Source organism: Zootermopsis nevadensis, unplaced genomic scaffold (assembly GCF_977971745.1).
Source record: "Zootermopsis nevadensis isolate Lab colony 2312 unplaced genomic scaffold, Znev_1.0 Znev_ptg000002l, whole genome shotgun sequence".
NCBI classification, from domain to species: domain Eukaryota; kingdom Metazoa; phylum Arthropoda; class Insecta; order Blattodea; family Termopsidae; genus Zootermopsis; species Zootermopsis nevadensis.
The window spans coordinates 16,541,063-16,565,641 of NW_028259134.1; the positions used below are offsets into that span (position 1 = coordinate 16,541,063).

The 24,579-nt window shown below is 41.4% G+C and overlaps 1 protein-coding gene across 6 annotated transcripts; it reads right to left on the reverse strand.

Annotated features, from left to right (window-relative positions):
- Positions 1 to 14,454: 14,454 nt before the first annotated feature.
- On the reverse strand, positions 14,455 to 24,329 carry LOC110838436 (xaa-Pro aminopeptidase 3). Of its 6 annotated transcripts, none has more exons than XR_015535790.1 (8): positions 24,195 to 24,329; positions 23,829 to 23,986; positions 22,529 to 23,029; positions 21,846 to 22,149; positions 20,536 to 20,777; positions 19,941 to 20,061; positions 19,419 to 19,646; positions 17,939 to 18,078 (listed from the first exon to the last, which is right to left on the reverse strand). XR_015535790.1 is itself a non-coding variant. In XM_022081618.2 (7 exons), the coding sequence occupies exons 1-7, from the start codon at positions 24,298 to 24,300 to the stop codon at positions 16,314 to 16,316; spliced, it is 1,452 nt and encodes a 483-aa protein (XP_021937310.1). In that variant the 5' UTR covers positions 24,301 to 24,329; the 3' UTR covers positions 14,455 to 16,313. The 6 variants fall into 6 exon arrangements, 4 of the variants coding, with proteins under 4 accessions (XP_021937310.1, XP_021937309.1, XP_021937311.1 ...); XR_015535789.1 differs by having other exon boundaries at positions 17,940 to 18,078; positions 19,415 to 19,646; XM_022081618.2 differs by lacking the exons at positions 17,939 to 18,078; positions 19,419 to 19,646 and adding an exon at positions 14,455 to 16,333.
- Positions 24,330 to 24,579: the final 250 nt, after the last annotated feature.

The following is a 24,579-nucleotide window of genomic DNA, read 5'->3' on the forward strand; positions in this document are numbered from 1 at the left end:
TGGCAAATCGTCCAAAAAGCGTACAAAACTAAGAATTTTTGAAAATTTTCAACTTTTAATTTTTTTCGAATTTTCCGAAAATTTTTGGTTTTGTACGCATTTCAGAAGGTTTGCAGCGTTTTTTGATTTTTCGAAAAATTTGACATTTTTTTCTTCTAAATTTGACCTGGCCCATCCCTATCAGGTCTGGACTCCGTCGGACTGTCTGCTTCACACATTCTCAGCCGTACTCAGTCTGTGATGCAACCGGTATCTGCTGTACACGGTGTGTGATTCACCAGGTCTGTGCTTGCCTACGTCTCTGGTTAACAGGGTCTCTGCGTCACTCGTCCTGTGCCTCACCGGTCTCTGCTTGATGCGGTGTGTGCATCAGCCTGTACGTCCTTGACTCGGTCTCTGCCTCACCCGATCTCTGCTTCCCATTTTCTGTGACTCACCACGTCTTCGCCTCACTCTCTCTGTCTCACACCTCTCTGCTTGTTTCGGGCTGTGCCTCACCCGGTCTCTGCTGAACCAGGTCTTTGCACAGACGGCCTGGCATATGTCGGGTGATACAGAGACCGTATCTTGCAGAGAGCGAGTCCGTTAGACACCGCGTCCGACAGAGAAAGGGATCGGCAGTGACCGGGTCGTGCAAAGACCGGTCCTGGCCTGGATATTGTGGAGAAACGTTTGACGAAAAACATAAAAATTTTCGAAAAATCGAAAAACGTAGGACATCGTCCAAGAAGCGCACAAAACCGAAAATTTTTGAAAAATTCCGAATTCAAAATTTTTGTCGAAAATGTCGAAATTTTTTAGTTTTCTATGCGTTTCATGCCATTTGCAGCCATTTTTAATTTTTTTAAAATTCGACGATTTTTGAAAATTTGAGAAATTTCAATTTTTTCGAAAATTTTCGAAAAATCAAAAAACGCGGGAAATCGTCCAAAAAGCGCACAAATCTAAGAATTTTTGAAAATTTTCAACTTTTAATTTTTTTTCGAATTTTCCGAAAATTTTTGGTTTTGTACGCATTTCAGAAGGTTTGCAGCGTTTTTTGATTTTTCGAAAAATTTGACATTTTTTTTCTTCTAAATTTGACCTGGCCCATCCCTATCAGGTCTAGACTCCGTCGGACTGTCTGCTTCACACATTCTCAGCCGTAATCAGTCTGTGATGCAACCGGTATCTGCTGTACACGGTGTGTGATTCACCAGGTCTGTGCTTGCCTACGTCTCTGGTTAACAGGGTCTCTGCGTCACTCGTCCTGTGCCTCACCGGTCTCTGCTTGATGCGGTGTGTGCATCAGCCTGTACGTGCTTGACTCGGTCTCTGCCTCACCCGATCTCTGCTTCCCATTTTCTGACTCACCACGTCTTCGCCTCACTCTCTCTGTCTCACACCTCTCTGTTTGTTTCGGGCTGTGCCTCACCCGGTCTCTGCTGAACCAGGTGTTTGCACAGACGGCCTGGCATTAGTCGGGTGATACAGAGACCGTATCTTGCAGAGAGCGAGTCCGTTAGACACCGCGTCCGACAGAGAAAGGGATCGGCAGTGACTGGGTCGTGCAAAGACCGGTCCTGGCCTGGATATTGTGGAGAAGCTTTTGACGAAAAACATAAAAATTTTCGAAAAATCGAAAAACGTAGGACATCGTCCAAGAAGCGCACAAAACCGAAAATTATTGAAAAATTCCGAATTCAAAATTTTTGTCGAAAATGTCGAAATTTTTTAGTTTTCTATGCGTTTCATGCCATTTGCAGCCATTTTTAATTTTTTTAAAATTCGACGATTTTTGAAAATTTTCAATTTTCAATTTTCAATTTTTTCGAAAATTTTCGAAAAATCAAAAAACGTGGGAAATCGTCCAAAAAGCGCACAAAACTAAGAATTTTTGAAAATTTTCAACTTTTAATTTTTTTTCGAATTTTCCGAAAATTTTTGGTTTTGTACGCATTTCAGAAGGTTTGCAGCGTTTTTTGATTTTTCGAAAAATTTGACATTTTTTTCTTCTAAATTTGACCTGGCCCATCCCTATCAGGTCTAGACTCCGTCGGACTGTCTGCTTCACACATTCTCAGCCGTACTCAGTCTGTGATGCAACCGGTATCTGCTGTACACGGTGTGTGATTCACCAGGTCTGTGCTTGCCTACGTCTCTGGTTAACAGGGTCTCTGCGTCACTCGTCCTGTGCCTCACCGGTCTCTGCTTGATGCGGTGTGTGCACCAGCCTGTACGTGCTTGACTCGGTCTCTGCCTCACCCGATCTCTGCTTCCCATTTTCTGTGACTCACCACGTCTTCGCCTCACTCTCTCTGTCTCACACACCTCTGCTTGTTTCGGGCTGTGCCTCACCCGGTCTCTGCTGAACCAGGTCTTTGCACAGACGGCCTGGCATATGTCGGGTGATACAGAGACCGTATCTTGCAGAGAGCGAGTCCGTTAGACACCGCGTCCGACAGAGAAAGGGATCGGCAGTGACCGGGTCGTGCAAAGACCGGTCCTGGCCTGGATATTGTGGAGAAACTTTTGACGAAAAACATAAAAATTTACGAAAAATCGAAAAACGTAGGACATCGTCCAGAAAGCGCACAAAACCGAAAATTTTTGAAAAATTCCGAATTCAAAATTTTTGTCGAAAATGTCGAAAATTTTTAGTTTTCTATGCGTTTCATGCCATTTGCAGCCATTTTTAATTTTTTTAAATTTCGACGATTTTTGAGAAATTTCAATTTTTTCGAAAATTTTCGAAAAATCAAAAAACGTGGCAAATCGTCCAAAAAGCGTACAAAACTAAGAATTTTTGAAAATTTTCAACTTTTAATTTTTTTCGAATTTTCCGAAAATTTTTGGTTTTGTACGCATTTCAGAAGGTTTGCAGCGTTTTTTGATTTTTCGAAAAATTTGACATTTTTTTCTTCTAAATTTGACCTGGCCCATCCCTATCAGGTCTGGACTCCGTCGGACTGTCTGCTTCACACATTCTCAGCCGTACTCAGTCTGTGATGCAACCGGTATCTGCTGTACACGGTGTGTGATTCACCAGGTCTGTGCTTGCCTACGTCTCTGGTTAACAGGGTCTCTGCGTCACTCGTCCTGTGCCTCACCGATCTCTGCTTGATGCGGTGTGTGCATCAGCCTGTACGTCCTTGACTCGGTCTCTGCCTCACCCGATCTCTGCTTCCCATTTTCTGTGACTCACCACGTCTTCGCCTCACTCTCTCTGTCTCACACCTCTCTGCTTGTTTCGGGCTGTGCCTCACCCGGTCTCTGCTGAACCAGGTCTTTGCACAGACGGCCTGGCATATGTCGGGTGATACAGAGACCGTATCTTGCAGAGAGCGAGTCCGTTAGACACCGCGTCCGACAGAGAAAGGGATCGGCAGTGACCGGGTCGTGCAAAGACCGGTCCTGGCCTGGATATTGTGGAGAAACGTTTGACGAAAAACATAAAAATTTTCGAAAAATCGAAAAACGTAGGACATCGTCCAAAAAGCGCACAAAACCGAAAATTTTTGAAAAATTCCGAATTCAAAATTTTTGTCGAAAATGTCGAAATTTTTTAGTTTTCTATGCGTTTCATGCCATGTGCAGCCATTTTTAATTTTTTTAAAATTCGACGATTTTTGAAAATTTTCAAAGGGGTACCCCTTTGAGAAATTTCAATTTTTTCGAAAAATCAAAAAACGTGGGAAATCGTCCAAAAAGCGCACAAAACTAAGAAATTTTGAAAATTTTCAACTTTTAATTTTTTTTCGAATTTTCCGAAAATTTTTGGTTTTGTACGCATTTCAGAAGGTTTGCAGCGGTTTTTGATTTTTCGAAAAAATTGAAATTTTTCTCTTCTAAGTTTGACCTGGCCCATCCCTATCAGGTCTAGACTCCGTCGGACTGTCTGCTTCACACATTCTCAGCCGTACTCAGTCTGTGATGCAACCGGTATCTGCTGTACACGGTGTGTGATTCACCAGGTCTGTGCTTGCCTACGTCTCTGGTTAACAGGGTCTCTGCGTCACTCGTCCTGTGCCTCACCGGTCTCTGCTTGATGCGGTGTGTGCATCAGCCTGTACGTCCTTGACTCGGTCTCTGCCTCACCCGATCTCTGCTTCCCATTTTCTGTGACTCACCACGTCTTCGCCTCACTCTCTCTGTCTCACACCTCTCTGCTTGTTTCGGGCTGTGCCTCACCCGGTCTCTGCTGAACCAGGTGTTTGCACAGACGGCCTGGCATATGTCGGGTGATACAGAGACCGTATCTTGCAGAGAGCGAGTCCGTTAGACACCGCGTCCGACAGAGAAAGGGATCGGCAGTGACCGGGTCGTGCAAAGACCGGTCCTGGCCTGGATATTGTGGAGAAGCTTTTGACGAAAAACAAAAATTTTCTAAAAATCGAAAAACGTAGGACATCGTCCAAGAAGCGCACAAAACCGAAAATTTTTGAAAAATTCCGAATTCAAAATTTTTGTCGAAAATGTCGAAATTTTTTAGTTTTCTATGCGTTTCATGTCATTTGCAGCCATTTTTAATTTTTTTAAAATTCGACGATTTTTGAAAATTTTCAAAGGGGTACCCCTTTGAGAAATTTCAATTTTTTCGAAAATTTTCGAAAAATCAAAAAACGTGGGAAATCGTCCAAAAAGCGCACAAATCTAAGAATTTTTGAAAATTTTCAACTTTTAATTTTTTTTCGAATTTTCCGAAAATTTTTGGTTTTGTACGCATTTCAGAAGGTTTGCAGCGTTTTTTGATTTTTCGAAAAATTTGACATTTTTTTTCTTCTAAATTTGACCTGGCCCATCCCTATCAGGTCTAGACTCCGTCGGACTGTCTGCTTCACACATTCTCAGCCGTAATCAGTCTGTGATGCAACCGGTATCTGCTGTACACGGTGTGTGATTCACCAGGTCTGTGCTTGCCTACGTCTCTGGTTAACAGGGTCTCTGCGTCACTCGTCCTGTGCCTCACCGGTCTCTGCTTGATGCGGTGTGTGCATCAGCCTGTACGTGCTTGACTCGGTCTCTGCTTCCCATTTTCTGACTCACCACGTCTTCGCCTCACTCTCTCTGTCTCACACCTCTCTGTTTGTTTCGGGCTGTGCCTCACCCGGTCTCTGCTGAACCAGGTGTTTGCACAGACGGCCTGGCATATGTCGGGTGATACAGAGACCGTATCTTGCAGAGAGCGAGTCCGTTAGACACCGCGTCCGACAGAGAAAGGGATCGGCAGTGACCGGGTCGTGCAAAGACCGGTCCTGGCCTGGATATTGTGGAGAAGCTTTTGACGAAAAACAAAAATTTTCTAAAAATCGAAAAACGTAGGACATCGTCCAAGAAGCGCACAAAACCGAAAATTTTTGAAAAATTCCGAATTCAAAATTTTTGTCGAAAATGTCGAAATTTTTTAGTTTTCTATGCGTTTCATGCCATTTGCAGCCATTTTTAATTTTTTTAAAATTCGACGATTTTTGAAAATTTGAGAAATTTCAATTTTTTCGAAAATTTTCGAAAAATCAAAAAACGCGGGAAATCGTCCAAAAAGCGCACAAATCTAAGAATTTTTGAAAATTTTCAACTTTTAATTTTTTTTCGAATTTTCCGAAAATTTTTGGTTTTGTACGCATTTCAGAAGGTTTGCAGCGTTTTTTGATTTTTCGAAAAATTTGACATTTTTTTTCTTCTAAATTTGACCTGGCCCATCCCTATCAGGTCTAGACTCCGTCGGACTGTCTGCTTCACACATTCTCAGCCGTAATCAGTCTGTGATGCAACCGGTATCTGCTGTACACGGTGTGTGATTCACCAGGTCTGTGCTTGCCTACGTCTCTGGTTAACAGGGTCTCTGCGTCACTCGTCCTGTGCCTCACCGGTCTCTGCTTGATGCGGTGTGTGCATCAGCCTGTACGTGCTTGACTCGGTCTCTGCTTCCCATTTTCTGACTCACCACGTCTTCGCCTCACTCTCTCTGTCTCACACCTCTCTGTTTGTTTCGGGCTGTGCCTCACCCGGTCTCTGCTGAACCAGGTGTTTGCACAGACGGCCTGGCATATGTCGGGTGATACAGAGACCGTATCTTGCAGAGAGCGAGTCCGTTAGACACCGCGTCCGACAGAGAAAGGGATCGGCAGTGACCGGGTCGTGCAAAGACCGGTCCTGGCCTGGATACTGTGGAGAAGCTTTTGACGAAAAACAAAAATTTTGTAAAAATCGAAAAACGTAGGACATCGTCCAAGAAGCGCACAAAACCGAAAATTTTTGAAAAATTCCGAATTCAAAATTTTTGTCGAAAATGTCGAAATTTTTTAGTTTTCTATGCGTTTCATGTCATTTGCAGCCATTTTTAATTTTTTTAAAATTCGACGATTTTTGAAAATTTTCAAAGGGGTACCCCTTTGAGAAATTTCAATTTTTTCGAAAATTTTCGAAAAATCAAAAAACGTGGGAAATCGTCCAAAAAGCGCACAAATCTAAGAATTTTTGAAAATTTTCAACTTTTAATTTTTTTTCGAATTTTCCGAAAATTTTTGGTTTTGTACGCATTTCAGAAGGTTTGCAGCGTTTTTTGATTTTTCGAAAAATTTGACATTTTTTTTCTTCTAAATTTGACCTGGCCCATCCCTATCAGGTCTAGACTCCGTCGGACTGTCTGCTTCACACATTCTCAGCCGTAATCAGTCTGTGATGCAACCGGTATCTGCTGTACACGGTGTGTGATTCACCAGGTCTGTGCTTGCCTACGTCTCTGGTTAACAGGGTCTCTGCGTCACTCGTCCTGTGCCTCACCGGTCTCTGCTTGATGCGGTGTGTGCATCAGCCTGTACGTGCTTGACTCGGTCTCTGCTTCCCATTTTCTGACTCACCACGTCTTCGCCTCACTCTCTCTGTCTCACACCTCTCTGTTTGTTTCGGGCTGTGCCTCACCCGGTCTCTGCTGAACCAGGTGTTTGCACAGACGGCCTGGCATATGTCGGGTGATACAGAGACCGTATCTTGCAGAGAGCGAGTCCGTTAGACACCGCGTCCGACAGAGAAAGGGATCGGCAGTGACCGGGTCGTGCAAAGACCGGTCCTGGCCTGGATATTGTGGAGAAGCTTTTGACGAAAAACAAAAATTTTCTAAAAATCGAAAAACGTAGGACATCGTCCAAGAAGCGCACAAAACCGAAAATTTTTGAAAAATTCCGAATTCAAAATTTTTGTCGAAAATGTCGAAATTTTTTAGTTTTCTATGCGTTTCATGCCATTTGCAGCCATTTTTAATTTTTTTTAAAATTCGACGATTTTTGAAAATTTGAGAAATTTCAATTTTTTCGAAAATTTTCGAAAAATCAAAAAACGCGGGAAATCGTCCAAAAAGCGCACAAATCTAAGAATTTTTGAAAATTTTCAACTTTTAATTTTTTTTCGAATTTTCCGAAAATTTTTGGTTTTGTACGCATTTCAGAAGGTTTGCAGCGTTTTTTGATTTTTCGAAAAATTTGACATTTTTTTTCTTCTAAATTTGACCTGGCCCATCCCTATCAGGTCTAGACTCCGTCGGACTGTCTGCTTCACACATTCTCAGCCGTAATCAGTCTGTGATGCAACCGGTATCTGCTGTACACGGTGTGTGATTCACCAGGCCTGTGCTTGCCTACGTCTCTGGTTAACAGGGTCTCTGCGTCACTCGTCCTGTGCCTCACCGGTCTCTGCTTGATGCGGTGTGTGCATCAGCCTGTACGTGCTTGACTCGGTCTCTGCCTCACCCGATCTCTGCTTCCCATTTTCTGTGACTCACCATGTCTTCGCCTCACTCTCTCTGTCTCACACCTCTCTGCTTGTTTCGGGCTGTGCCTCACCCGGTCTCTGCTGAACCAGGTGTTTGCACAGACGGCCTGGCATATGTCGGGTGATACAGAGACCGTATCTTGCAGAGAGCGAGTCCGTTAGACACCGCGTCCGACAGAGAAAGGGATCGGCAGTGACCGGGTCGTGCAAAGACCGGTCCTGGCCTGGATATTGTGGAGAAACTTTTGACGAAAAACAAAAATTTTCGAAAAATCGAAAAACGTAGGACATCGTCCAAGAAGCGCACAAAACCGAAAATTTTTGAAAAATTCCGAATTCAAAATTTTTGTCGAAAATGTCGAAATTTTTTAGTTTTCTATGCGTTTCATGCCATTTGCAGCCATTTTTAATTTTTTTAAAATTCGACGATTTTTGAAAATTTTCAAAGGGGTACCCCTTTGAGAAATTTCAATTTTTTCGAAAATTTTCGAAAAATCAAAAAACGTGGGAAATCGTCCAAAAAGCGCACAAAACTAAGAATTTTTGAAAATTTTCAACTTTTAATTTTTTTTCGAATTTTTGGTTTTGTACGCATTTCAGAAGGTTTGCAGCGTTTTTTGATTTTTCGAAAAAATTGAAATTTTTCTCTTCTAAGTTTGACCTGGCCCATCCCTATCAGGTCTAGACTCCGTCGGACTGTCTGCTTCACACATTCTCAGCCGTAATCAGTCTGTGATGCAACCGGTATCTGCTGTACACGGTGTGTGATTCACCAGGTCTGTGCTTGCCTACGTCTCTGGTTAACAGGGTCTCTGCGTCACTCGTCCTGTGCCTCACCGGTCTCTGTTTGATGCGGTGTGTGCATCAGCCTGTACGTGCTTGACTCGGTCTCTGCCTCACCCGATCTCTGCTTCCCATTTTCTGTGACTCACCACGTCTTCGCCTCACTCTCTCTGTCTCACACCTCTCTGCTTGTTTCGGGCTGTGCCTCACCCGGTCTCTGCTGAACCAGGTGTTTGCACAGACGGCCTGGCATATGTCGGGTGATACAGAGACTGTATCTTGCAGAGAGCGAGTCCGTTAGACACCGCGTCCGACAGAGAAAGGAATCGGCAGTGACCGGGTCGTGCAAAGACCGGTCCTGGCCTGGATATTGTGGAGAAACTTTTGACGAAAAACAAAAATTTTCGAAAAATCGAAAAACGTAGGACATCGTCCAAAAAGCGCACAAAACCGATTTTTTTGAAAAATTCCGAATTCAAAATTTTTGTCGAAAATTTTTAGTTTTCTATGCGTTTCATGCCTTTGCAACCATTTTTAATTTTTTTTAAAAATTCGACGATTTTTGAAAATTTTCAAAGGGGTACCCCTTTGAGAAATTTCAATTTTTTCGAAAACTCAAAAAACGTGGGAAATCGTCCAAAAAGCGCACAAAACTAAGAATTTTTGAAAATTTTCGACTTTTAATTTTCTTCAGAATTTTCCGAAAATTTTTGGTTTTGTGCGCATTTCAGAGGGTTTGCAGCGTTTTTTGATTTTTCGAAAAAATTGATAAAATTGAGAATTTTTAGAAACATGTAAAAATGTTTGTAAATGTTGTGAAGAGCGAAATTACACAGAAATGCACAGCCCGGACATACGACAGGCCGTCGCTACGAAGACAGGCTTCCACAGAATGTGGGGCACAAACCTACTCAAGCTGAGAACGTGTGGGGCAGTCACCGATTCAAGCAGAGACAGGGTGAAGCACAGAGCACTACAAGGGGATGCCCTGTGTGTCACAGGCAAAGTGCAGTGCAGTTTGGGTGAGGCACAGACAGGCCGTCCCTGCAAGGACCTGGTTCGACGGACCGTGAGGCACTGGGACAAGTGACTTCTCAAGACTTGGGACAGGTGACTTCTCAAGACTTGGGACAGGTGACTTCTGAAGACTTGGGACAGGTGACTTCTCAAGACTTGGACAGGTGACTTCTCAAGATTTGGGACAAGTGACTTCTCAAGACTTGGGACAAGTGACTTCTCAAGATATGGGACAAGTGACTTCTCAAGACTTGGGACAAGTGACTTCTAAAGACTTGGGACAGTGACTTCTCAAGACTTGGGACAGGTGACTTCTCAAGACTCTGGACAGGTGACTTCAAAAGACTTGGGACAAGTGACTTCTCAAGATATGGGACAAGTGACTTCTCAAGACTTGGGACAAATGACGTCTCAAGACTTGGGACAAGTTACTTCTCAAGACTTGGGACAAGTGACTTCTCAAGATATGGGACAAGTGACTTCTCAAGACTTGGGACAAGTTACTTCTCAAGACTTGGGACAAGTGACTTCTCAAGACTTGGGACAAGTGACTTCTCAGGACTTGGGACACGTGACTTCACGGGACTTGGGACAGGTGACTTCTCAAGACTTGGGACAGCTGACTTCTCAAGACTTGGGACAAGTGACTTCTCAAGACTTGGGACAAGTGACTTCTCAATACTTGGGACAAGTGACTTCTCAACACTTTTGACAAGTGACTTCTCAAGACTTGGGACATGACTTCTCAAGACTTGGGACGGGTGACTTCTCAAGCCTTGGGACAGGTGACTTCTCAAGACTTGGGACACGTGACTTCTCAAGACGTGCGACAAGCGACTACTCAAGAGTTGGGACAAGTGACTTCTCAAGACTTGGGACAAGTGACCTCTCAAGACTTGGGACAAGTGACTTGTCAAGACTTGGGACAGGTGACTTCTCAAGACTTGGGACAGGTGACATCTCAAGACTTGGGACGGGTGACTTATCAAGACTTGGGACAAATGACTTCTCAAGACTTGGGACAAGTGACTTCTCAAGACTTGCGACAAGTGACTTATCAAGACCTGGGACAAGTGACTTCTCACGACCTGGGACAGGTGACTTCTCAAGACTTGGGACAGGTGACTTCTCAAGACTTGGGACAGGTGACTTCTCAAGACTTGGGATATGTGACTTCTCAAGACTTGGGACACGTGACTTCTCGAGACTTGGGACAGGTGACTTTTCGAGACTTCGGACAGGTGACTTCTCAAGACTTGGAACAAGTGACGTCTCAAGACTTGGGACAAGTGAATTCTCAAGACTTGGGACAAGTGACTTCTCAAGACTTGGGACAAGTGACCTCTCAAGACTAGGAACAAGTGACTTCTCAAGACTTGGGACAAGTGACTTCTCAAGACTTGGGACAGGTGACTTCTCAAGACTTGGGACAAGTGACTTGTCAAGGCTTGGGACAAGTGACTACTCAAGACTTGGGACAAATGACTTCTCAAGACTTGGGACAAGTGACCTCTCAAGACTTGGGACAAGTTACTTCTCAAGACTTGAGACAAGTGACTTGTCAAGACTTGGGACAGGTGACTTCTCAAGACTTGGGACAGGTGACATCTCAAGACTTGGGACGGGTGACTTCTCAAGACTTGGGACAAGTGACTTCTCAAGACTTGCGACAAGTGACTTATCAAGACCTTGGAAGTGACATCTCAAGACCTGGGACAAGTGACTTCTCACGTCTTGGGACAGGTGACTTCTCAAGACTTGGGACAGGTGACTTCTCAAGACTTGGGACACGTGACTTCTCAAGACTTGGGACACGTGACTTCTCAAGACTTGGGACACGTGACTTCTCGAGACTTGGGACAAGTGACTTCTCAAGACTTGGGACAAGTGACTTCTCAAGACTTGCGACAAGTGACTTATCAAGACCTGGGAAGTGACATCTCAAGACCTGGGACAAGTGACTTCTCACGTCTTGGGACAGGTGACTTCTCAAGACTTGGGACACGTGACTTATCAAGACTTGGGACAGGTGACTTCTCAAGACTTGGGACACGTGACTTCTCAAGACTTGGGACACGTGACTTCTCGAGACTTGGGACACGTGACTTCTCAAGACTTGGGACATGACTTCTAAAGACTAGGGACGGGTGACTTCTCAAGACTTGGGACGGGTTACTCCTCAAGACTTGGGACAGGTGACTTCTCAAGACTTCGGACACGTGACTTCTCAAGACTTGGGACAAGTGACTTCTCAGGACTTGGGACACGTGACTTCACAGGACTTGGGACAGGTGACTTCTCAAGACTTGGGGCAGGTGTCTTCTCAAGACTTGGGACAGGTGACTTCTCAAGACTTGGGACAGGTGAATTTTCAAGACTTGGGACAAGTGATTTCTCAAGACTTGGGACAAGTGACTTCTCAAGACTTGGGACAAGTGACTATTCAAGACTTGGGACAAAAGACTTCTCAAGACTTGAGACAAGTGATTTCTCAAAACTTGGGACAGGTGACTTCTCAAGACTTGGGACAGGTGACATCTTAAGACTTGGGACAAGTGACTTCTCAAGATTTGCGACAAGTGACTTCTCAAGACTTGGGACAAGTGACTTCTCAAGACTTGGGACAAGTGACCTCTCAAGACTTAGGACAAGTTACTTCTCAAGACTTGGGACAGGTGACTTCTCAAGACTTGAGACAGGTGACATCTCAAGACTTGGGACGGGTGACTTCTCAAGACTTGGGACAAGTGACTTCTCAAGACTTGGGACAAGTGACTTCTCAAGACTTGCGACAAGTGACTTATCAAGACCTGGGAAGTGACATCTCAAGACCTGGGACAAGTGACTTCTCACGTCTTGGGACAGGTGACTTCTCAAGACTTGGGACACGTGACTTATCAAGACTTGGGACAGGTGACTTCTCAAGACTTGGGACACGTGACTTCTCAAGACTTGGGACACGTGACTTCTCGAGACTTGGGACAGGTGACTTCTCAAGACTTGAGACACGTGACTTCTCAAGACTTGGGACATGACTTCTAAAGACTAGGGACGGGTGACTTCTCAAGACTTGGGACGGGTTACTCCTCAAGACTTGGGACAGGTGACTTCTCAAGACTTCGGACACGTGACTTCTCAAGACTTGGGAGAAGTGACTTCTCAGGACTTGGGACACGTGACTTCACAGGACTTGGGACAGGTGACTTCTCAAGACTTGGGGCAGGTGTCTTCTCAAGACTTGGGACAGGTGACTTCTCAAGACTTGGGACAGGTGAATTTTCAAGACTTGGGACAAGTGACTTCTCAAGACTTGGGACAGGTGACTTCTCAAGACTTGGGACAAGTGACTATTCAAGACTTGGGACAAAAGACTTCTCAAGACTTGAGACAAGTGATTTCTCAAAACTTGGGACAAGTGACTTCTCAATACTTGGGACAAGTGACTTCTCAACACTTTTGACAAGTGAGTTCTCAAGACTTGGGACATGACTTCTCAAGACTTGGGACGGGTGACTTCTCAAGACTTGGGACAAGTGACTTCTCAAGACTTGGGACAAGTGACCTCTCAAGACTTGGGACAAGTTACTTCTCAAGACTTGGGACAAGTGACTTGTCAAGACTTGGGACAGGTGACTTCTCAAGACTTGGGACAGGTAACATCTCAAGACTTGGGACGGGTGACTTATCAAGACTTGGGACAAGTGACTTCTCAAGACTTGCGACAAGTGACTTATCAAGACCTGGGACAAGTGACTTCTCACGACCTGGGACAGGTGACTTCTCAAGACTTGGGACAGGTGACTTCTCAAGACTTGGGACACGTGACTTCTCAAGACTTGGGACACGTGACTTCTCGAGACTTGGGACAGGTGACTTTTCGAGACTTGGGACAGGTGACTTCTCAAGACTTGGGACAAGTGACGTCTCAAGACTTGGGACAAGTTACTTCTCAAGACTTGGGACAAGTGAATTCTCAAGACTTGGGACAAGTGACTTCTCAAGACTTGGGACAAGTGACCTCTCAAGACTAGGGACAAGTGACTTCTCAAGACTTGGGACAAGTGACTTCTCAAGACTTGGGACAGGTGACTTCTCAAGACTTGGGACAAGTGACTTGTCAAGGATTGGGACAAGTGACTACTCAAGACTTTGACTTGGGACAAGTGACTTCTCAAGACTTGGGACAAGTGACTTCTCAAGAGTTGGGACAAGTGACGTCTCAAGACTTGGGACAAGTTACTTCTGAAGACTTGGGACAAGTGATTTCTCAAGACTTGGGACAAGTGATTTTACAAGACTTGGGACAAGTGACTTCTGAAGACTTGGGACATGTGACTTCTCAAGACTTGGGACAAGTGACTTCTCAAGACTTGGGAGAAGTGACTTCTCAAGAGTTGGGACAAGTGACGTCTCAAGACTTGGGACAAGTTACTTCTCAAGACTTGGGACAAGTGATTTCTCAAGACTTGGGACAAGTGACTTCTCAAGACTTGGTACAAGTGACTTCTCAAGACTTGGGACAGTGACTTCTCAAGACTTGGGACAGTGACTTCTCAAGACTTGGGACAAGTGACTTCTCAAGACTTGGGACATGTGACTTCTCACGATTTGGGACAAGTGACTTCTAAGGACTTGGGACTTCTCAAGACTTGGGACATGCGATTTCTCACGACTTGGTACAAGTGGCTTCACAAGACTTGGGACAAGTGAATTTTCAAGACTTGGGACAAGTGACTTCTGAAGACTTGGGACATGCGATTTCTCACGACTTAGGACTTTTCGGAACTTGGGTCACTTCGTGACTTTGGACTGGTCGGTTTTTGCACACAGAGATAGGCAGAAAACGGGTGAGATAGAAGCCGAGGCCTGCAGAGACGCATACAGACATTCACCGATTTTTCAGTCATCTCTTGGAGATATTTTAAAAAAAATTTCAAAATTTTTTAAAACTCAAAAATGCTGGAAATTGATTGAAAAGCGAAAAACGTTTTTTTAAAATCATGAAAAAATTTTGAATGCAAAATTTTACAATTTTTCTTAGTTTTGTGCGATTTTTGGACATCTTCGAGCATTTTTTTATTTCCAAAAAATGTTCAAATTTTTCAAAATTTATTTCAAAATTCTCCCCACGTGATGCCTTGCAGAACTGGTCGCTGTCCGACTGTATCTCATGTACTTTGTCTCTGACGAACGCGGTCATTACCTCATATGGTCCTTGACGTTCCGTCTCTGAAAAGCCCACTTGCAGAGACACGGTTCACACGAGTCCTGCATAGGCCGGTTGCTGCAGACACCGAGGCAGATGCAACCGGGTGAGGGAGAGGCCGAGTCCGGCAGAGATAGGGGAGACTTCCACGGAGACTGGCATGCATCTCTTCGGGAGAGTTTTGAAAATTTTCGAAAAATCAAGAAATGCTGGAAATTGTCTGAAAAGCGTACACAACCATTTTTTTTTTTAAAATTTTGAAAAAAAATTAAGGTGGAATTTTTCAAAAAATCTTTATTGCAAAATTTCATTTTCAAAATTTTAAAAAAAGAAATTGAATTTGAAAATTTTCAATTTTGCTTTGGTTTATTGCGCTTTTTGGACAATTTCCAGCATTTTTTGATTTTTTGAAAATTTTGAAATTTTTCAAAATTACCACCACCTGACGCCTTGCAGGACCGGTCTCTGTTGGACTGTTTCTGATGTACTGTGTCTCTGACGAACGCGGTCTGTGCCTGCCTGACTCGGTCTCTGTGTGACACGTCTCTGAGGTGCCACCTCTTAAAAGCTCTGGTGCGGCAGACAACAGGTAAGGCAGAGACGGAGGCCTTGCAAAGGCCTGTTGGTGGAGACACTGAGGCAAGCAGCAACCGGGCGAGATAGAGGTCGAGTCCGGCAGAGACAGGGTTAGTCATTCACCGAGTTTGGCATACATCTGTTGGTGAGAGTTTAGAAAAAATATTCAAATTTTTCAAAATTCCGAAAAATCAAAAAATGCTGGAAACTGTCCAAAAAGCGCACAAAACAAAAAAAAAATTGAAAAATTTCACATTCAATTTTTTTTATTTTGAGCGCGTTTTAGACAATTTCCAGTATTTTTCGATTTTTTAAAAAAAATTGTTAAATTTTGAACTGAACCTTACCATTATCGATCTCTGGGAGACTCATTTTCTGCCACGCTTGCCCTTAGTCACTCCGGGCTTCTGCTCAACCGGTCTCTGTCAGACATGGTCTCTGCATCCCGTATCTTCCACACCGTCTCTCACACGATGTCTACGTCTCCTGTTCTCTGCTGTAACCGTTCATTACTGAGACGGACCAGTAGAGATAGTGTCACACAAAGCACGGGTCCGTTAGATACCCAGTACGTCAAAGATGAGGTCTGGTGGAGACCGTTTCTGACAGTGGTGAGTAGGGGAAAATTTTAAAAAAGTTCAAATTTTTCATAATTTTCATAAAATCGAGAAAAAAAGCTGGAAATTGCCCAAAACGCTGGTTAATTGTTAACTTAAATTGTTTCAAACATTTCAAAAATATTTGATTTTGTGCGCCTTTTAGACAATTTCCAGCATATTTAGATTTTTTAAAAAAAATGAAAATTTTGAACTGATCCTTACCATTATCAATCTCTGCCAGACCCGTTCTGAGCCAAGCTCACGCTCTGTCTCACCAGGCATCTGTACAACCAGACTCTGCATCACTCAGGGTCTTCCACACACCGTCTCTGTCTCACAGGATGTCTACGTCTCCCATTCTTTTCCTACAGTTCTCCATCCACTTGTCAGACAGCAATAAATTTACCTGAGGAGAAGACTGTGGCTTAAAAACGTATAATTACAAATTATTTTATTCAAACAGAAAATGTAATTTTATATATTTTTATTATGCCATATATTCATGCTGCAATACAGTTGCCATTAGCCAGTTGTCCATTATTTGCTACAGCTTATTTAACCCTTTTTTAGTTTGAGAAGAAGAAAAGATATCAATCAGTTTTCTGTTGGCCAATATTCAACTCAGTAAATATTAATATCAACAAAATATTTAGTTTATGCATATTATGGATATATACTGTTTCGTTTTAAATTTTAAAATTAAAATCACATCTAATGTCCATTTTTTCCTTGCCCTGGAATTTAATGAAACAAATAATAAAATGGTACAGGATTTAGCATAACAGCTCTGTCCATAATAGTGAAGGGGTTAAAATTTATATGATAATGTTTTAAAATTGCACATTTCATAGTTATGACCAAAATGTACACAAACATACATCACTTGCTTTTCTGATAAAATATCTTAATACAAAGAGAGAGAGAGAGAGAGAGAGAGAGAGAGAGAGAGAGAGAAGAAGAAGAAAATAAAAGAAAGAGGCATGATGACATATTTAGAACTTTTTCACTACAAATGCTGTGTGGACTTGAGTTGCAGATATAAATATTTTGGTGGAATATACTGTTTCCATCTTCAAGGCTGACGGGAAGTGGACAGTTTACATGGGGTCAAGAGAAGGATCAGGCTGAGGGAATTTGGAAACCAGAGTCAAGGAATGAGATGATCTAGGCCAGCGTTTCTCAACCTATGGTACGTGTACCACTTGTGGTATGCAAACTAAATAAGAAAATCAAAAGATAATATTAACAAAAATAAGTTTTCCTTGAATGCATTTTGTTAGTGGTACAGTTAATTTCTTATATTAGAATTAGTGGTACGCCAGCGGTAAAGGGCGAGAACCCCTGATCTAGGCCAGACCCAGACCACCTCCTCCTTAAACATCAACTTCAGTAGGTGTCTTAGCCTGTTCCTTCTCCTGACCACACATAAATTACACTTTCCAACAACCTCACTTCAGTCTTGAAGATGCTACCAACCTACATGTCCACACAGCATTATACTAAGAAGACCAATACTGACATCTACACTGCCATAAAAACCTCACTGAAACTTTGCACAATAAAATATGTGAGTTAAGCACTACATAAATGAGACCTACTCCACAGTACCAGCCTGATAATTGTTTACCGCCCCAAAAAAGTTCTGAATAGTTTGCATTATTGTATTACCTAACCAAAACTAAACTCATTATAATACTATTGATAACGAATCATCACAGGGCATGTTCTTAGCATGCGAATACAGATACTGATGTAACAAGCACACATCAAAATGTCACATTTGGATAACCAAGATCGTATGTCATGCACTGCTATAAAAATAATCAAAATTATTACATACACCACATACTTCTCCATTATTATTATTATTATTATCACCATTAGCAAGAAATAATCACACAAATTATTTCTTAATCAATTATGATAATTTGGCACTAGTTCTGTGGTTTTGGCAAGGCATAGAAATCTGTGTTTATAAGTCCATAGAATGTGCATCGCTCATCAGGGTTTCTATATCACTAATCTGTTTCAGACATCTAACAGTAAGGACATCAGGTCCAGAAGCAGTAATAAGAACGTCATCTTCTATTCGTACTCCAAGACCATGGTACTTTGAGGGTGCCAGCTTGTTCCGTGGACTCACATAGATTCCTGTTAGAGATTTATAAAAAAAAGTAAATAGCCATAACTAAGAAAGAATAAATATTTATAAGTAACTGACAGATAACAGTCACCAGTTCTCTGTAACATGAAATGGACATTCAAAAATTAACTTCCTATGAGTCCAGTAGTGCAATGAAGGTGACTGTCTTCTATGTTGTAGCACTGTGTAGTCTGGTAGAAGTTTACCGATGTTTCAAAAGTGCTTACTGCCTCCATCATTAGGGTGCAGACTACACAACACTATAATACATATAAGCTGCCATGGAAACCTCAAATCCTACTTACAATGAAGCAATGTCTACTTTAGTTAAGTACTCTCTTTGGGCAATTTGAGCCAGCCTACAAACTGTCATGCATCTTTTCAATCCAGACAACGGACAACAGCCAAAATAGAATACTTCCATAACAGTAGTAAAATAATGTCACCAACAACAAACGTAAAATTAATAATGAAGATTTCTGTCTTCTGGGTTGTTGCCCTGATGACGGAGGCAGTATGACCTCTGAAACGTTGGTTAGCATCGACCAGACTAGACAGCGCAACAACACAGAAGACAGAAATCTTCATACTCATCACTGTGAAAACCTCAAATCTTACATAAAATTAATAATTTAGAAGTAATGGAACTAATGGATCAACCTTCAGGGCATCTAAGGTCATATTGAGATGCTCCAAACCATTCATATTTCTTTTAAACAAAACACAAAAGGCTTAAATTCATATTAAAAATTTCCTGCCTTTTATGGAACCAGAAAGTTCATTATCATGTCCACAAGAAACCAAAACCAACCCCTATCCTGAGCCAGAGTAATGCCATCCACTCTCTCCAAACCCATTTTTCTAAAATTCATTCTTTTTTATTATCTATCCTGCCATCTGTCTTCTGAATGATCTCTTCCCTTCAGGCTTTCCAACCAAAATTTTGTACACATTTCTCATCTTCCACATGAGCTGCATGTCCTGACCACCGCATCTTCCTTGATTTGATCATTCTAGTAAAGTCTGGTCAACCGATCTTCATGCATTTACTACCTACAGATATGGAATAGTGTGAAGGTAATAACTTTGATGAATCATACGATATTTTGACTCACTTCCACCTAGTGCCAAGACCTACAATATGTGAATTAATATCTCCACACTGTTCTTAGAATCGGGGAAGAAGATAGCTGTCTTCTGGGGTATTGTGCAGTGTAGTCTTGTAGAAGTTTATCAACGTTTCAGAGGTCCCTGCTGCCTCCATTATCACCCTGACTTAGACTTTATACTACCTTATATGATATATTTTGGACTAAATATGATAATGTCCCCACTTAATGGTACCTGCACCTTGTTGTGGTGGTCGGGCTTGAGTACCTCAGCGACCCCAAGAGCTATGCTGGCGGTAGCATAGCTACTGGTAGGGCCTCCCCAGTCCGATTGGTCGAAGGGGAGAGGTCAGACTAAGACAGGTACCCTGGTCCTCCAGGTTGGGGGTTGGTCGCAAGGCTAACAACCTTGCATCGTAAAAAGGAAGATGTTTCGAAACCTCGATCAAAGACTCGGACAGACGGACCTAACAGAGGACCGAATAGAAGAGGAGAATTGAGGAGGCCATGGACCGAATACAGACCGGAGAGCCATAGAAGAAGAAGAAGAAATATGATAATGTTGTTGAACATGTTAAAGTATGAAAGAAAAAGCACTTTATATCCTAGGTTCCAATAGATGGCAACAAACCTTACAAATCAAAGAGTTAATAATGATTATTGTGATAAGTGCTGTCTCTTACCATGACTAAAAAAAATGTCAGAATATTCACTCTTTCAATTTCAAAGAAATAAATATATATTGTACACGAACAATTTACCTGGCTCTATAGTAATCACCATCCCTGGTTCAAGAGGGACACTGCGTGGGATGAGAGCAGTGTCATGAACATCCATGCCAAGGTAGTGACTCACATGATGCGGGCAGAAACTGTATGCAGCCTAAATACAGAAATGCATAAGACACACATAACTGTTACATATGTATATACTGTAAATTTACTGTACAAATATTTGTTATTGTCCAACATTATGACTTATCAGAAAATTCCCCAACAATCCCACTTTACTCAGAATTGAAAATAACCTCTTCCAAGGACATTTTGTCCACTGTTCACTATACACAAACATGTTTCAGATAAAATTTTCAGAATTCAATAAGAAAAATATTTAAATTCCATCATGAATATACACAGATATGCATATAACACAACACCTACTGAAACAAAACTGTCTTCAAAGACTGCTTGATCCAGAATGCTTTTAGGTGCCATTCATCGCAACAAAAGTATAATATTTTTCCATTCTCTGTGGTGCCTTAACACGAAGGTAGTAAAACTCCAATAATAGAAAATGCATTAAATGCCACGTGGGAAGGGTTTAAAAAGCCATGGTTATGTCTGACACTTTACTCACCCTTGAAAGTTCCTCCTCTGTAGCGCGAGAAGAAAGAACACCAAGCTCCTGCAAATGCTGCCCAAGCAATGTGCACATGGCATGGAACAGATTGTCCAATGAAGGAAGGGTTGCACACATTCTAATCAGCTCAGTCTGAACTGACAGCACAGCTTCATACAGATCACGCTGAGGTTGGGAGAAGCGCCCATCCACTGGCCACGTTCGTGTGATGTCACTGCTGTAGCCATGATATTCACAGCCTTGACAAAGAATAAAACTTCACCGACTCAGTCATCTACTGGTTAAAATATTAATTAAGTCTGTAATCAAAGTGTACTGGGTTCAATTCTTCATGCTGTCAGAAGAAATGAAAATTATAACACAGAACATTATTAGAATAACAAATAATCAACAAATGAAAGAACATCCAACTTCCAAACATTGTTCAGAACAAAAACGGACAATGTCATTATACTTTTTCATACTGCAAATATTATTTTACTAAATATTTAATGCCACCTTGGACATCAACAGAAATTCAACAACATTCAAATGGAGATTACAATTTCATCCACTAAGTTACTATTTTTACTAAAAATATTAAATATTATGAAGAATTTATCATGACTAAAATCTGTTGAATATGTAAAAGAAACAAAAATAATAGAGACTCGACAAATTTGCTAAAGTATACAACTCCCTACAAATAAATTCTTGTTTCACTTGAAAATATGAACTCAATAATTTTATTCATATAATCTGTGTCAATACAAATATAAATAATGAGCAATAAAAAAAAGGTGTAAGGGAAACGTGGCTTGGGAAAATAAAGTTTTTAAGGACTCAACAGAGATCTGTACCAAAATATTTGGGAAAGATTATAGGGAGAAGTACAAAATTTTAAACTGAATAAGAACACTGTCTTATGCATTTTGTCCAATGAGATAACAGCATAATAAATATTACTCAGAAACCAGAAGGCTAAAAATATAAAACAGTTACTGGATACCTAATGAGATTCATAACTGTTTTGCAGTTAACTTGATGCAAGTGTAACATGTATGCACATGCATGTGCGCGCACACACACACTACTTACAGTCTGGATATCCTGTGGATGCAAACAGACATCCATATATGTTCTGGGGTATCTACAAAACAATTGTGGAACCATAAACACAAAACATGCTAACACACAGGAAGGAAAAAAGGCAGGGAATAAGAATAAGAAATGACATAAAAGTGACTTCCTGTCTTTTCAAATTATGGAATTTTTTTTACTCCCATTGACTTAAATGATGTTTCCATAAAAAATATGATTGAACTAACCAGCATCCATAAGAACCATCTCTCCCTCAGACACAACTTGATTGTTGTTGATGTAGTGAATGATGTTGGCTCGATCTCCACCAGCAACCACAGGTGGATATGCCAGATACTCTGCCCCTGTCATCCGACACTCGTAGTCCACACGTGCGAACAGCTGGTGTTCAGTAATGCCAGGATATGAAGATGCAATGGTAGCATTAATGGCATCACTGGCTATTTTGCAAGAAGCCTTCATGAGAGCCACTTCAGCTGTGGACTTATGCAGACGGAGGCGATGGATGAATGGCTTTGGTGACTCCCACATCTACACGCAAACCAAGGGATCGGCACTCAAGTTCAATAGATGACCTGAGACGAAAATCCACTTATGACAACTCATAGCCAAAAACTAATAATTCCACTGTGAAAAAGTTCTTGTAATATGTACATAAATGAAAATTATAATAAAAGATAAATTGTCCTAGACTAACACTGCAATAAATATACATTTCTAATTTGATTGCTTACACCACAGGGCAAATAAACCTAAATATGAAAAATCTAACTCAGGTCTGGCATATGAAAATAACCTCTAACAGATCGAAGGTTATTAACTCATTAATATTATTATTATTAACTGATAATTTTCGATGTTTTCACTGAAAACTGGAGCCCATGTTTACAGCACAGCCAAATGCACATACCTTATTCCATGTATCTCCTAAAAATTCACGTAAGATCCTATGAACATCCGGCTGGGCTGGATTCATAAAGTCATACCAGAGGATGAAGTTCCGATGACTTCGCATAAAGGATGCAATGAACGATTCAAGATCAGTCAACGCATAAGCCTGGTCAAGACCAAACAGTGCAGGAGCACCTTCCACCCCAGTACGCGGTCCATCCCAAAGTTCTGAATGTGTGTCACGTTCACGTACAAATAGTGTAGATAAATGATCATCTCCTCTCATTCCAGTTAGAACTAGGGCACTATCTGGTTCAAGGCACCCACTCAAGTACAGAAAGTCTGTGTTCTGACGAAACACATATGGAATTTTCTGCGTCATATAAACTTTTGTAGCTGATGGTATAACTACCAGGTGTTGCTTCAAATTGTTGTCATGTTTTGAAGCATGTTTGTGAATTCCTTCCATAAGACGAAATCTTCTCTCTTGAAATTCGTCTAGTCTCACTCCTGGCAAAAGCTAAAATATCAAAACAGATAGAACTAGAAAGGTATTATTCAGATTTTTCCACATGGATACTTTGCAAACTCTGAATTCTGAATGCTCCTAGCTGCAATAAAAAATACCACAATGCTTATATCATGTGTCACCATCAGTACTGACCACATAAGCATTACAATACATTGCAGGTGAAGTAAAAACATCAACATAAAATTTACTCAATAAGTCTTACATAATTATTTCCTTATTAACAAAAGAAATGAGCAAATTACAATCCAATGGATATATTTTCCAGAGTATTCACTGTTAAGAGAACTTGGATTTGGGTGGCCTTGACCTTGTCTTACAAACTGATCAATAAACAATACAAACCATGCTCTTATTGTCTTTTCTACACAATAAAAATCAATAACAATATAGGGCAATGAGAGTTTGGTATACTGGACTTGTACACATGTGACTGAGAGATGGAATCCTGGTAAAATAAACAATGTAAGATAAATTTAGTGTGAAACCACATCAAGATGGCAATATTAAATATCAGAGTATGTTGTGTATGTAAAATATATATAATAAAATAATATAGTAAAATTTCAGTGACTAATGGATAATTGATTAGCTCACAAAGGCTAATTATCGAGTGTTGACCTTGCAGATAAGATGTGACAGACTATTCTAGACATGCCACATAACATTTCTGCAAGTCATATAAGATGTTTTGCTACCAGTGGTTTCACGATACTGATAGTAGAGTGAAACCACTGGTAGCAAAACTGTAAATAAACTGCCATGATTATTTGAAAGAAAGATGTAATACCTCTCCTTCTTGCATAAGATGAGGATGTGTTGCATGAGTAGGTTGTCCTTGCTTCTGGGCTTTCACCTGCCATTGCCCCGATGCCTTCGGGGCTTTGATGGTAGTCGTTTTGGTGGAACATGCACAGTTAGTGTTCCAAAAAAACCCAATACTTGAGACTTGAAACAAAAAACACTACTTCAGCAACAACGAACACCCATTACTAATTCCTTCTACTCCACCACCACCACTACTACTACTAAGACTATTAAAAAAGTACATTCTTCTATCAGCTCTATTAATTTACACAATAAAACATTACACATAACAAATACATTGCATATATATATATATATATAGTACTTTACACTCCAATTAACGCTGTACCTGACCGTAACAACGAAGAACTAATAATTTGTCGAACTACAGGCAACATTTTGTACCATCGTTGTATTCCAATTGCAAGTACACAAAGCGGAATCGCCTGGAACATGACCCCTTACGTCATACTTCTTCTGTTACCAACATTACAAGAAGTTCCCAAACCACAGATAAAAAATTCATTCTTATGTGTGTACAAGTTTATGGTTCATTTAATGACAATATCAGCAGCTCAGACCATATGTAGCGTCGAGTTAGAGCCAAAATTGAATACGAAGGCCATAACCTTAGTAGGCCCTAAAATAAAATAAAATTTAGTAAATAATGGGATTGTACTACCTACAAAGTAATAATGTTCTCTCAAATTATCAGCCATGTAAGGTTAACAGGC

Coding starts and splice junctions, on each gene's coding strand:
- LOC110838436 (XM_022081617.2), bottom strand. CDS start 24,300: ATGTTCCAGGCGATTCCGCTTTGTGTACTTGCAATTGGAATACAACGA. Junction 23,030..23,828: donor ATCTTATGCAAGAAGGAGAG/GTATTACATCTT, acceptor TTGATATTTTAG/CTTTTGCCAGGAGTGAGACT. Junction 22,150..22,528: donor TAGGAGATACATGGAATAAG/GTATGTGCATTT, acceptor GTTTGCGTGTAG/ATGTGGGAGTCACCAAAGCC.